We start from the raw sequence: 14,546 nt of genomic DNA, 5'->3' as shown, positions 1-14,546 counted from the left end.
ATCACCACTTTTATTCGCTCTCTATATAGAGTGCTTTGTCTCAGCTATCCAGAATCAACAACTAATTCGCCCTCTTCTGCTAGGGGATAACTCCCTTAAAGTCATCGCATATGCTGATGACATCGCGGTCTTCTCCACGGATCCGGGTGGGGCGCTGCAAATTATAACAAAGGAGGCACAGGAGTTTGGGCCGATTTCGGGTTATAAATTAAACATAAATAAAACTCAGGTTCTCCTGAATTTTAATTCAACTCCACCAATACAAGGGCCTGTGCAACTCCTATATACCTCAGGGTGAAGATGGCAGATGGTATTGAAAAAATCATCTCTTTAAACTATGAAACGTTGTTGAAAGACACGGTCAAACTGCTCAAGAGTTGGCACAAACTACCTATAGGCATAATGGGGCGGATAAATATGATAAAAATGAAGATGTTGCCGCAATTTCTGTATTTGTTCAGGTCTATCCCCTTGTAAGTGACTATTTCTTTTTTTAAACGCTTAGATGGGATTTTTAGTAGCTTTATTTGGGGCTACAAGAAAAGCACTGGAATTAATAAAATTACCCTATATACAAGGCGGTCTTGATTTTCCGGATTTTAAAACTTATTTTTGGTCTGCCTTTTTTGGTCGTTTACGTAGTTTTATCAATCCTGAGAGTAGTACTTACTTTCATAAATTTATGTTGGGTGAAGAGAGTAGTCAGTTTCTGTTTAGAATCAATGACCCAAACTACTTTAAAAGACTAAAATCCAAGACAGCTCGAGACGGCATAGCTATCTGGCGCACTATCTCACTGAAATATGAGGTGTCACTATTACATGCTAAATTTCCTCTTTGGTATAATCCAGGGCTGCCAGAGATATTTCATGACCTATTAGGTAAACGTTGGATCATACACGGGGTAACTTGTTTAGGTGATCTTTATGACCACTTTGGTTTTCTTACTTTTGCTAGAATGCAGGTTTTATACAACTTAACAGATAATATGCAATTTAAGTACATGTAGATTTGTGATTGTTTTATAAAGCAATTAAATCTGAAGAATATTGCTGAATCAGCTATATGGGATTGTCTGCATGACACTAGCGAAAAATCCTCAATTAGTAAAGCATATAAATAAATGTCTCTGTGCTTATAGGTCGGATGACTGCTCAAGAATAGCGGAACGTTGGACTAGAGCTATGGGGGTGCCAATTGCGGCCAAAAACATATCATATGCATTAAGCACAATAGTTAGAGCAGTACACTCACCTAACCTACGCATGCAACAATTTCGTACAATTTGCTTATTATACTACACGCCAGATCGAATAGCAAAGTGGTCAGCTAATACTCAGATCAACGATCGGACAAAATGCCCAAGATGTGGTCTGCATGCGGCGGACATAAAGCACATGTTCGCCACATGTCCAGAACTATCTCTATTCTGGCATAAGTGTCACAAATCATATCACAAAAATTAGAAATGAGTACACCTCTAACGACTATGGAAATATTGATTTGAATAAGAAATATTAGTTCTGATAGTCAAGATCTGTTAATTATTTTGCTTGTATGTGCAAGACTGACAATAGCCCGGGTCTGGATCTCATCAAAACCTCCCACAGTAATGGACTGGTGGATATTAGTTAGGCAAATATATGATATGGAGGAAGCACTAACAAAGATGAAGGGGGCTCAATCTAAGCGCAAAATAAATGTACTCTCGATATATGAAATCAATATGGCTCTGCTATTTATTTATTTTTTCTATGGGTAGACAATCCAATTGCTTAATGGACTGCTCTGTGGGTTTTTTGCAGTACGTACAAGTATTAATTATTATGATTTAGCTTTCATATGTTCTGTATGCTTATTATTAGTCTTTTCTGTTTCTCACTTGTTCTCTGTGATGTCCTACTTCTGTATTGACAATGAAAATAATGTAAAAAAAAAAAGAATTGTTCACATTTCTTCAACTTAAATCCAGAGGGCCTGATTCACAAACTCCACTGTGTAGTACATTTTGTTCTACTACAAAATGTACTACCAGGTGTAGGTTTTGCAATATAGATTTTAGTAGTAAAAGTGGGAGGAACACAGGGGAAGGGGTGGGAAAAGGGGCAAACTTACTACAACAGAGGATTAGATTAAGGAGGAGTAAGATTGAGTTACGGAGGATAATGGAGAGCCTTTGGAAGGGTTGTCACCCAAGCACACCAAAGTAAGCCAATTGAATTAATCTGGGTTTTAGGAATGTAACTACAGTGTTTGTAGTAAATTAACACTTGGTGTTTGTTAATACTGAAAATACTAAACTTATTTCAAAGTGTAAACTTACTCAAAAGTGTAACTTACCTTTGTGAATCAGACGCAGCATCTTCAAACAGGGCCAAATGAGGTCATCTAACTTACCAGGCTTATTCAACAAACAAAACACTTGCGGCCCGATTCACACAACTAACTTAAGACAAAATCCTAAACTTACTACCATTTTGGTATTCACAGAAGGCACTTACTCATTTTGGTATTCACAGAAGGCACTTACTCATTTCGGTATTCACAGAAGTTAGGAGTCCTAACTTTAGGACTCCTAAATGCCTTCTGTGAATACCGAAAGTCTTAAAATTAGGATTTTTCTCAGTTTAATAGTAAAGTTAGGACTCCTAACTTTAGGACTCCTAAATGCTTTCTGTGAATACCTAAAGTCTTAAAATTAGGATTTTTCTCAATTTAGTAGTAGTAAAGTTAGGACTCCTAACTTTAGGACTCCTAAATGCCTTCTGTGAATACCGAAAGTCTTAAAATTAAGATTTTTCTCAGTTTATGAGTATGAAAGTTAGGACTCCTAACTTTAGGACTCCTAAACTGAGAAAAATCCTAATTTTAAGACTTTCGGTATTCACAGAAGGCATTTAGGAGTCCTAACTTTAGGACTCCTAACTTCTGTGAATACCGAAATGAGTAAGTGCCTTCTGTGAATACCAAAATGAGTAAGTGCCTTCTGTGAATACCAAAATGGTAGTAAGTTTAGGATTTTGTCTTAAGTTAGTTCTGTGAATCGGGCCCTTGGCATCGAAAATCTACATTATCATCAATGTTAATAACAGAATTAATTGCTCTCCTTGCTCATTAAGAGGAACAAGGAGTCGCGTGCCCTTAATGTAACCTTCCTATTTAAGGAATTGTGACAGGCTATCTGTTTTAACGCTTGTAAAAACAAAATAATCCCCTCACTCACCCAATGCAAGCTTTTCATGCAAATTATAGAAACAAGCACTTATCACATAAGACAAATGCTGCAACTTTAATTGATGGTGTAGGTTAATTAAAGAACAAATGCTTTTCAGCTGTATACCTATACTGCCCTCTCTGGGACAGCATCAGGGTACACCTAAAGAACTTCTTTAATGTTCAGTTTGACCTTAAGTTGGTTACAACCCTGGGTATATATATATATGTTGCTCCGAAAAGACCATGTTTAAACTCGGCAGACTTGTCACTCATTGATCTCATATTTTCGGCTGCTAACAAACTCATACTCTGAGCGGACATTTCCAGAACTATCCATACATACATGATGGGCCATGATCACGTATCTTACAGGCCCAACAACCCATGCACAAAATTCAAATTACATCTCGCCATTCTATGCATATTTGAGAAAAGTTAGATCAATACATTCAGAATAAACACCGCCCCTCAGACTACCCGCTCTGACTCCACTTCACATCACATACAGGTTTGTCTGCTCCAAACTCACTCCAGAGACATTAATTGGCAATAACCTCCTCCCATCACAAGCCTCGGCTTGGTTCTCACCTGTCCCAACATGGCGCTCCCTTTCTTTCTCCCTTGCCTCTTCGTTGCTACAGGGTTCTCATCTTTCCTTCCTTGCTCATATCTATTCATCACCTGGCTTTAGAGTAAAGTCCCTAATTACCTATATGTTTTATTAATAAATCAGCCCTACATTATTTTTCAATGTTCAGGTAAGTTTCGATCATGCCACCACTGGAGTCCCGACTAGTTTAGCCTGCTATTGCACCACTGTTCCTATGATTGCCTAATTTTTTAGTTGCTGCTCTTAATTTTTGTATAAGTTTCAAATGTCCAAATACAATCTTTTTCTGGTAGATACTCTTATCTAACCACAGATTCTTCACTGTCCACCTGTCTACCATTTTGTGGAGTGGACTTCTTGTTGGTCGTAAGGTCCCAAGTAGGACTTTGTATACTGTCAACATCGTAATTTGTAGGTCGTTCTGCATCTGAGGAAGCATAAATTGTCCACTGATGACCTTATGTAAACGTGCACTGGTGGCGCCTATGTGTAGCTGTGTGGCGCCACTTTCGGGGGTGTTGCAGAAACTTTTCTAAATCCAGTCTGGTGCCTGGGAGGAATCTGCAGTTAGGCAGAATATCCACCAGTAAGTCTGTTTCTAAAGGTAAGCAACATGTGCTTCCTAACCCCTATGAGAGAATAAATGTGAGTTTACTTTGGGGCTCAAGTCGAAAGAAGTAAGCAACTTGAACTTACTTTTGTACCCTTAGGACAAAGGAGAGTAGGAATTTTGAAAGTTCAATTTTTATTTTGGTGACAAACTAAGACGTCAATTATGTCCATTTGAGGAAATAAACACTCAGAGTTTACTCTTCACATTCCAGCCTCAAGCACACACTATAGTAACTGTCCGAGTACACAAACATATAATCAATACTACAATTTATCTTGTGGTGGTCGTTTGTATTTCTCAGCCTGCTGGGTTCTTCTTCATTTTTAGCCTTAGAGCCAGCATGTGTTTCGTGGTATTGGGGCGTGCCCCACAACGCCCTCAGGGCTAAAAACCAACAGAGAACAATACCGGTATTAATACACATGACATTGCTAAGCTCACTAATGCATTTGATGCAGGGATTTGTGTTTAATTCCATGGTAACAGGCTTGTCTTTCAGCAGGTCCAATTAGCCTTTCATCCTTCCAAAGTCGATAGATGGGTAACTTTGAATCGGATAACACTAAACATTTGTTATTGGCGCCCTGAGGGAATGTGTGCTTTACAACTACACAGTATATAATGTTATTTTTATATGAACTAATGCCTGTTCCCCAATATTTTTAGATCCCACTGGGAATCAGCATAGCTGTCAGCGTTCGCGTGGGCAATGCTTTAGGAGCAGGAAATGTGGAACAAGCAAAGAAATCTGCTGTCACTGCTTTAATAATCGCAGGTACTGTGGTATATGATGCTGTATCTATGAGGTGCTGATCTGCGGCCCCAAGGGTGAGGGGGCCTGTATGGAATTTTAGAGGACTTTAGACAGGTAGCTTGGATGGAGTAGGCCTTCGAGGTGGGTATGGAGTAAAGTCAAATGCCTAGAGACTTGACTATCCTACACCGACTAGCCTTTCAGAAGTGACAATTCTCTAGATTTCCCTCTAATCTGTCCACTAGAGTGTGTATCGCCTTGCAGTCTTAGCATAAAACCTTGGTCCTGTGCCCCCATCTTCCGCTCTTTCAGATGGATGTGCAGATTTATATCCAAGTGCCACCGATGGGCGTGCAGTGTATTCTCCAAAGGTCTTCCTGCATCCAGCAGCTGTAGCAATAATGGAAGGATGGGAACAATGATTTGCATATAGAAAACTATGGGGCTGAATTATAGTTTGACAGATGTGGGACATCTATCAAACTTTGGTGGATGCACCATCTTCCCTATTTACAGAATATACATGGCTATACACCCTAAGTAGGATGGATGGACTTTCACCAATTTTTAGCAGATATCCCTCATTTGCCAAACTCTGACTAACACCCTATGTTAAGATCTTTATACTGATTACATTTTTAGTGGAACATTTGTGTAGGTATGTATCATTTTTGCTCAATATAAGGTATGAGCATATTCCTTGAATGATTTCTATATAAATGGTGAGTTATTTATAGAATGAAATGAAAAGATGATTTGTAGAGCGCGAAACAATCACCCAAAGGTGTCAAGGCGCTTACTCATTTAGACTGAGATTCGACAGGTCTTAATGACTAAACAGACAAGTCTTTAGCGCCTTCCTAAACGCTAACAGATTGTTCTCATATTTCAGATATAGTGGAAGTGAATTCCACAGCCTAATAGCACCCAACAAAAAACTTCTCCCTCCCCAAGAGCATCTTTTCACCATGGGGACAACCAGATGGTTAGACAAGGATGAGCGAAGATTGCGTGCTGGAATGTAAAGTAACAGATTCTGTTTTAAAAAACCTGGTCCTATATCGTGAATGGTTTTAAAAACAATACATAGAGCCTTGAACTCTATACTTTTTTTATTGGCAGCCAATGAAGGTCCTTCAATGCCAAAGAGACTGATTTATACCTCGGGATATTCAATAAAAGCCTGGCCGCGGTATTTTGAACAACCTGCGGTTTGGCTAAGCATTTTTTACGAAGATTAATAAAGAGCCCATTGCAATAATTGGCTCTCGAGAGAACAAGTGCTGAAAACACCAACTTACGAAGCTCAGCTGGAATGAATGGGAGGACTTTTCGAAGAATTTGTAATGTATAAAAAGAAAAGGAGGTAACCTGATTAACATGGTATTCAAATGAAAGTTTAGAATCAAAAGTGACTCCTAAGTTCTTAACCTTGGTCACTGGTTTAGGAAGTGGACCCAATTCTAGGGGCCAAAAATCTGGTGACCAAAAATTAGTATGAGCCCCAAACAGTAACACCTCCGTCTTACTGGAGTTCAACTTTAAACATTTGGTAGCCATCCATTTCCCCACCTGGTGTAGGCACGAGTGGAATCGCTTCACAGTATCAGTGGGGGATCCTGATACTGAAACAATAATCTGCGTGTCATCCGCGTAGGAGACAGCAGAGAACCCCAGAGATATAATAAGTTTCGCCAGAGGTGCAACATAAAAATTAAAAAGCATGGGGCTCAGGGATGATCCCTGCAGTACCCCACAGGGTAATGTAAAATTTGGTGACCTAAAATTATCTAAGGCCACAAACTGTTCTCTACCAGACAGGAATGACTCGAATAGGGTAAGAGCCTTCCCTTTGACACCGATCCTCCTCAGAACTTCCAAAAGTTTCTGATGGTTTACGGTGTCAAATGACGCCGAGAGGTCAAGCAGCACAAGTGTTGCACTGCCCCCCAGGTTGACAGTTTGCCTAATCATTTCGGAGGCTGTGATTAGGGCCAATTCGGTGCTGTGATGTTTACGGAACCTGAATTGAGTATCATCAAGGAAGTTATTATTTTCAATATATTCTGATAGACTGTTGTTCATTACTTTCTCCGCCATTTTAGCAGGTAGCGGAAGTCTAGAAATCGGACGATAACTCTTAGGATCGGTATCGTCTAAGTTTGGTTTTTTCAGAAGGGGGAGCACAGAAGCCAACTTCCAACAGGTAGGGAAAATGCCAGATAAAAACATTTTATTAAAAATAGGCATTAAATAGGATGCAAATGTTTCAGGCAAGAGGTGAAAGATTTTTGGAGGGCAGGGGTCCAATGGAGAACCTGATTTAATGGATTCTATCAGGTTTATTGTTGCTTCCATTGTCAACGGACAGAAAGTAGATAACTCAGGGGTATTGTTGCTATTGCTACCCTCAGCACAGATGCCCGACTCAATGCAGGCAGTCTCCGATTTTTCTGAGTCCACTAACGATGTAGTTATTCCATGGAATACCTGTACTGACATTCAGCAAATTTTTCTTCAGATGTAGGAAATGGGGCACAGGGAGCCATAGGGGAAGATTATAATAAAGATTTGTGCCAGTGGTGTTTTATCACATATAATCTGTTTTAACTGAAGACCGAAAACCCTAATCACAGTGTAAAAGTTATGCGAGTGTAGCTGCATATTTATTTCAGAGCCCATCTGAAATTAGTTCCGAGTTGCCAGTTGTGCTCGTTTCTTGTACAGAAAACCATGTTTCACCATCCCCCGTGTGGCATTCTGAGGGGCAAAATAATGAATACCAAAGACTCTTAACTATTTTGCCACCCTCTTGAGCATGCTTGAGGAGCTTGCATTCATGTTAAGATATTAAGGTTCGAGGCATATGAGCTGCAGATTGTACAATTTTGCATAGATCGCCATCTGGTGTTGGGCCCGGATGTTTGCAGTTTGTTTTTGTTCTTGGACAGTCTTTGGAAGTTACGAGTTCGGTGACTCCTCCTTCGGTCCATACTGCGCATGGGCTTCGGCTCCATCCTCAGATTGTTTTTTTCCGCCATCGGGCTCGGATGTGATACTTCGTGCTCCGGCTTCGAACTTTTCCGGTTCCAGCCTCGACGGAAAATCCTCGTTCATCGAGATTCTTCATCTTCTTCATCTCTCGTAGAGGCACTTTCTCGATTCCACACATCGGCACCGGCCTTCGGGCCCTCCTCGACTCCGGTCCCGGCCGATGGAAAGGACTCCGTTCAAAAAGTGCCCAAAATGTGGATCTAAATTTCCCTACACCGACCTCCATCAGGTGTGTAACCTTTGCCTCTCTCCAGAACACGAGGCCAGAGACTGCCCCGCCTGCAAGTCTTTTCGATCAAAAAAGACCATCCGGGATCGAAGAGCTCGACGCACCATGGCGCACTCATCGACTTCGGCTCCACCGGACATCTTCGGAGACGACACCGGAGCTTCGGGGCAACAACACACCGAGCAGGAGGAAGACATCGTCAGCGCTTCCGAGGCCGACGACTCCGACCTGGAGGACATCACACCGGCGCAGAGGGTCGTGAGTTCTCTACCCCCTCCCACCCCGCGCCCATATCCAAAGAGACTCAGGTTACACCTTCGCCTCCGGGCCTAGGGAAAACCAAACATGCAGCTTCTATCACCCCACCTTCGGGCCCGGTGTCGAAGCATCACCAGTCTCACGGCAGCTCGGGCTCGAGCCAGCCTACTCCTGGTGCCGATAAACACCGTTCGGCACCGAAGAAAGTGACACCCAGCTCGACTCCGAAGCCACCGGTGCCGAAGCCTGGACTCTCGGTGCCGACGAAATACAAGCATAAATCCCTCGGCACCGACGCTCCCGCGTCGAAGCCTACCTCGACGCCGAAAAAAACAGAGGTTCCAAAAAAGCATGGCGCAGAGAAGCCACCCAAGTCCTCGGCTCCGAAAACATTGGCGCCAGCGGACGATTCCGCGCCAACGGAACTATTTACACCTGATCCTTCTCAAAAAACCTTATCAAAGGATCCTAAGATTGGGTTATTGATTTTGTCTATCAAGAAAAGACGTCTTGACACACCAGCTCCTCCTCCACCGCCAAAACGGAAGGACTCTGCCACATCTCCTCTCAGAGTGCCCTTCCCACCACCTCCTACACCTTCTCCACCTCCTCCACCTCCTCTCCCTCCCAGGTCTCCGCCACCCTTGCCTCATCACTCCCCAACCCCATCCCCAGAACCGGATTACGGGGATCCAGATTATGATCCAGCGGACGCCCCGATGGACCCCACACCCCCAGGGACCCCAGACCCATGGGAGGATTACCAAATCCCTGACATACCAGATGTGCCTCAAGATGACCTCTACCCATCCAGGCCATCTCCCCCGGAGGACTCACTAGGGTTTCACCACTTAATGCAGCGAGCAGCACACTATCATGGGGTGCAACTACATAGCGAACCAGTGGAAGAAGACTTCTTACTGGATACATTTGATATTCAGGATAAATCCACAGCCATCTTGCCCATGCTTAAGGGTGTTACCAAACATGCTGCAGAGGTGTTCAAAGACCCTGTCAGGGCCAGGGTCTTAAACCCCAGGATAGAAAAAAAGTACAAAGCAGCCCCCACAGATCCTGCATACATTAAAGGCCCTGCTCCTTTAGATTCCCTGGTTGTGTCCACAGCTAGAAAGCGGTCCAACTCCCAGTCCTCAGGTGAGGCTCCACCGCCAGATAAGGAATCAAAACTCTTAGATGCGTCTGGTAAACGCACTGCCTCGCAAGCCGCAAACATCTGGCGCATTGCGAATACACAAGCGCTACTTGCGCGTTATGACAGAGCACACTACGATGAGCTTGAGGCTCTTATGCAACACCTCCCAGAGAAACACAAACGTAAAGCTCATGACCTAATACAAGAGGGAAAGCTCATTACTAACACCTCCATTAAATGTGCCCTCGATGCGGCGGACACTGCTTCTAGAGCTATAAATACTAGTGTCCTGCTTCACCGTCATGCCTGGCTCAGGATCTCAGGGTTTAAGCCAGAAGTCCAGGCATCCATACTAAATCACCCCTTTGACCAACAACACCTATTTGGGCCAAAGGTGGACGAAGCATTAGAAAAAATGAAAAAGGACACGGACACAGCAAAGTCTATGGGGGCATTACAATCCCAAACCCCTAGACGCTCCTTTCGACGTTCGTCCTTTTGTAGCACAGGCAGAGGTTACTCCACCGATAGTGCCTCTACCTCCTACAAGTCCCCTCCTCAAAATACCTTCTCAAAGGGCTACCAAAGAGGTGGATACAGGGGCAACAACAATAAGGGCAGGGGCAAAACCAAAACCACCCGTTCTGCCACACCGCCCACACAATGACTTCCCCTCGCTCCCCCCAGACCATCCCACTTCGTTCGGGGGCAGACTACAAAACTTTATTCACGCCTGGGAGTCCATAACATTGGACAAATGGGTGACCCAAATTATTCGGTCAGGGTACTGTCTCGAGCTAACATCTACCCCACCGAATAATCCACCACGGCACCGTCCAATGTCACAGGAACATTCCACACTGCTCAAACAGGAGGTGATCTCCCTCCTCCAAAAACACGCTATAGAGCAAGTCCCCGTCAATCAGCAAAATTTAGGGGTCTACTCTCTGTATTTTCTAATACCAAAAAAAGACGGGACCCTGCGGCCCATTCTGGACCTCCGGCCTCTAAATGCATACATACATTCAGACCATTTCCACATGGTCACCCTACAACAAGTCCTCCCACTCCTCTGTCAGGGAGATTTTCTCACTACCTTGGATCTGAAAGACGCATACTTTATTCCAATACACCCTTCTCACAGGAAGTACCTCAGGTTTGTGGTGGACGGTCAGCATTACCAATTCACGGTTCTCCCCTTCGGGTCACCACCGCACCACGGGTGTTTACCAAATGCCTAGCGGTAGTAGCAGCACACCTCAGACATCAACATATTCACGTCTTCCCTTACTTAGACGACTGGCTGATAAAAGCCGCGTCCTACCACCAATGTGTGCAACATACAAACAGCACCATCCAACTGCTCCACCAGATGGGCTTCACGGTGAACTACCAAAAGTCCCACCTCATACCATCTCACACAAAGCAATATCTCGGGGCCACTATAGACACCTCCAAGGGTATAGCCTATCCCAATTCAGCCAGGATCGCAAACATACAAGCCTTGCGCCAAACGTTCATTGCTCAGCACTCTCTCCCAGCAAGAGTGTTCATGAAGCTAATAGGGATGATGGCATCTTGCATATTCATAGTGCCCCATGCAAGACTCCACATGCGTCCACTCCAAGAGTGCCTAGCACGACAGTGGAACCAGGCCCAGGGACAGCTGACGGATCTGGTGTTGGTGGACGGCCGCACCCATCACTCTCTGCAGTGGTGGAACACCACAAACCTTTCCAAAGGGCGGCCTTTCCAAAGGGCGGCCGTTCCTGGACCCGGTTCCTCAGGTGATTCTAACAGCGGACGCATCGCTCTCCGGCTGGGGAGCGCACCTTCTACACCTCACAATGCAAGGTCTGTGGACGCCACAGCAAAAATCGCTCCACATCAACCATCTGGAGCTATTGGCGATCTTTCTAGCCCTAAAATCCTTTCAGAAACAGATTTCAGCCAAAGCAGTCCTCATTCGGACAGACAATATGACTGCAATGTATTATATTCAAAAACAGGGGGGACACACTCTCCCCAGCTCTCCCGCTTAGCACAGAGTATATGGAGATGGGCAATTCCACAAAACATCTTTCTCCTGGCACAGCACGTCCCAGGCATACAAAACACCATGGCAGATCTGCTCAGCAGACAAACGCAACAAATACACGAATGGGAACTGCATCCACAAGTTCTTCGCCCATTCTTCCGCAAGTGGGGGCATCCTCAGATAGACCTCTTCGCCACCCACGAAAACAAAAAATGCCCAAGCTTCGCCGCCAGATACCCACACCCATTGTCCAAAGGCAATGCGATATGGATGAACTGGTCAGGCAAATTTGCATACGCCTTTCCACCTCTCCCACTAATTCCATTAGTGGTCAGGAAACTACAACAGCATTCCCTCACACTCATTCTGGTAGCCCCAACATGGGCCAGGCAGCCGTGGTACACCACACTATTACAGCTATCAGTGGTACCACATCAAAAACTGCACCTGTCCCCATGCCTCCTAACTCAGAACCATGGAGAAATCAGACACCCGGACCCAGCTCAGCTCAACCTTGCGATCTGGCTCCTGAATTCTTAGAATTTGGGTACCTTAACCTTCCCCCTGACTGCATGAATATTATCAAGGAAGCCAGACGTCCTACCACTCGGGCATGCTATGCCGCAAAGTGGAAGAGATTTGTTGTTTACTGCCGTAACAATACAATCAACCCCTTAGATGCATCCATACAACACATTATATGCTATCTACTCCAGCTTCAAAGGTGTAACCTGGCATATTCTTCCATACGCCTACACCTAGCAGCGATTGCTGCTTACCTGCAAAACAGACAGCATTTATCACTCTTCAGAGTGCCCGCTATTAAAGCCTTTATGGAAGGCCTTAAATGCATAATTCCACCCAGGGCACCACCTTCTCCTGTATGGAATGTAAATGTAGTTCTTACAAGGCTAATGGGTCCGCCCTTCGAACCACTGCATAAATGTGAGCTACAGTTCCTCACCTGGAAAACTGCTTTTCTCGTAGCTATCACTTCCCTTAGAAGGGTTAGTGAAATACAAGCGTTCACTATACAGGAACCCTTCTTACAAATACATCACAGCAAAGTGATACTTCGTACGAATCCAAAATTTCTGCCCAAGGTCATTTCCCCCTTCCATCTCAATCAATCGGTGGAATTACCTGTTTTTTTCTCGCAACCTCAATCTGTTGCGGAAAGGGCTCTACATACACTTGATGTCAAGAGGGCTTTACTGTACTACATACAAAGAACGCAACCTTTCAGGAAGACTAAACAATTGTTTGTCTCCTTCTCTCCACCGCATAAAGGCAACCCCATCTCTAAATCAGGGATAGCTAGGTGGATTGTAAAGTGCATACAAATTTGTTATCACAAGGCAAAAAGAACATTATCTGTTCCACCTAAAGCCCACTCTACAAGAAAGTTAGGGGCTTCTATGGCTTTTCTAGGGAACATACCCTTAGATGACATCTGCAAAGCAGCCACTTGGTCAACACCGCACACCTTCACAAAACATTACTGTGTAGACGTGCACTCCAAGCAACAAGCTAGTGTGGGCCAGGCTGTACTAAAGACACTATTTCAAACCGCTGCAACGGATACCGGTGGTCGCCGCTAGGGCTGGGTACTGCTATATAATCTATGCAAAAGTGTACAATCTGCACCTCATATGCCTCGAACGGAATATGCTACTTACCAGTATGCATCTGTTCTTGGCATGTAGAGCTGCAGAGTTGTACACGCCCACCCGCCTCCCCGGCTACCTGTATCCGTTCCAGTCTATCTTATTTAGATACAACACACATGGGTTTCTCACTGTTATCACTACGCTCCATCATTTCCCTGCTGGCGAAAAACAATCTGAGGATGGAGCCGAAGCCCATGCGCAGTACGGACCGAAGGAGGAGTCACCGAACTCGTGACTTCCAAAGACTGTCCAAGAACAAAAACAAACTGCAAACATCCGGGCCCAACACCAGATGGCGATCTATGCAAAAGTGTACAACTCTGCAGCTCTACATGCCAAGAACAGATGCATACTGGTAAGTAGCATATTCCTTTCTTTTGCTCGCACTGAGACTAATGACACAAATTCTAAATTCACTTGAGTGTTTAGAGACAACTTGATTCAAAGTGATGACAATAGAAAGAAAACACACCCGAGGCCGTGGAAATTATGACGTGAGGGGAGGGGATGGCTCTGAGATCTGCTTAGAGGGATAACTGTAGGCTTAATTTACTTTTTAAAAGCAACGTTAGGACATGGCAGTAAAAGAAAGATACATTCAGTGGGGTCACTTCCCAGCCCTGCATCTGTTTCAGGAGAGCTGTATGAGTAGGACTGAGTGCCATAAAGACACATACTCTTTGTTGAAATGTACCTTCCGTTTTAAATCTTGCCTAGTTTTTAGGGAACACTAACAGATATATTTGAGTATCTGATATTTCTTTTTTCTCATTTTAGAGATATGTGCTTTGACATGCTGTATTCTATTAGCAAGCTTGAAAGATGTGTTGGGCTTCATTTTTACAACTGATAAGTAAGTATGAAGCAGTGCACCAACATCTATGTTGACAATGCAGTTCTTTGAAGCAATAAAGCTTATGAAATTATGAAATGACGCACATTTTCCCCCAC

At 44.0% G+C, this 14,546-nt stretch overlaps 1 protein-coding gene across 2 annotated transcripts in view; it reads left to right on the top strand.

Annotated features, from left to right (window-relative positions):
- LOC146858427 (multidrug and toxin extrusion protein 1-like) overlaps nucleotides 1–14,546 on the top strand; it is a 742,800-nt gene that overhangs the window by 579,614 nt on the left and 148,640 nt on the right. For both annotated transcript variants that reach the window (XM_085649349.1, XM_085649350.1), the window contains 2 exons: nucleotides 5,106–5,214; nucleotides 14,373–14,448. In XM_085649349.1, coding sequence (XP_085505475.1) covers nucleotides 5,106–5,214; nucleotides 14,373–14,448 — 185 coding nt within the window. The remainder of the gene's footprint in view (nucleotides 1–5,105; nucleotides 5,215–14,372; nucleotides 14,449–14,546) is intronic.

The sequence above is a fragment of the Triturus cristatus genome, chromosome 3_2 (genome assembly GCF_964204655.1).
Source record: "Triturus cristatus chromosome 3_2, aTriCri1.1, whole genome shotgun sequence".
NCBI classification, from domain to species: domain Eukaryota; kingdom Metazoa; phylum Chordata; class Amphibia; order Caudata; family Salamandridae; genus Triturus; species Triturus cristatus.
The sequence above is the reverse complement of the archived record's forward strand: the minus strand, read 5'-3'. Positions and strand labels throughout refer to the sequence as shown.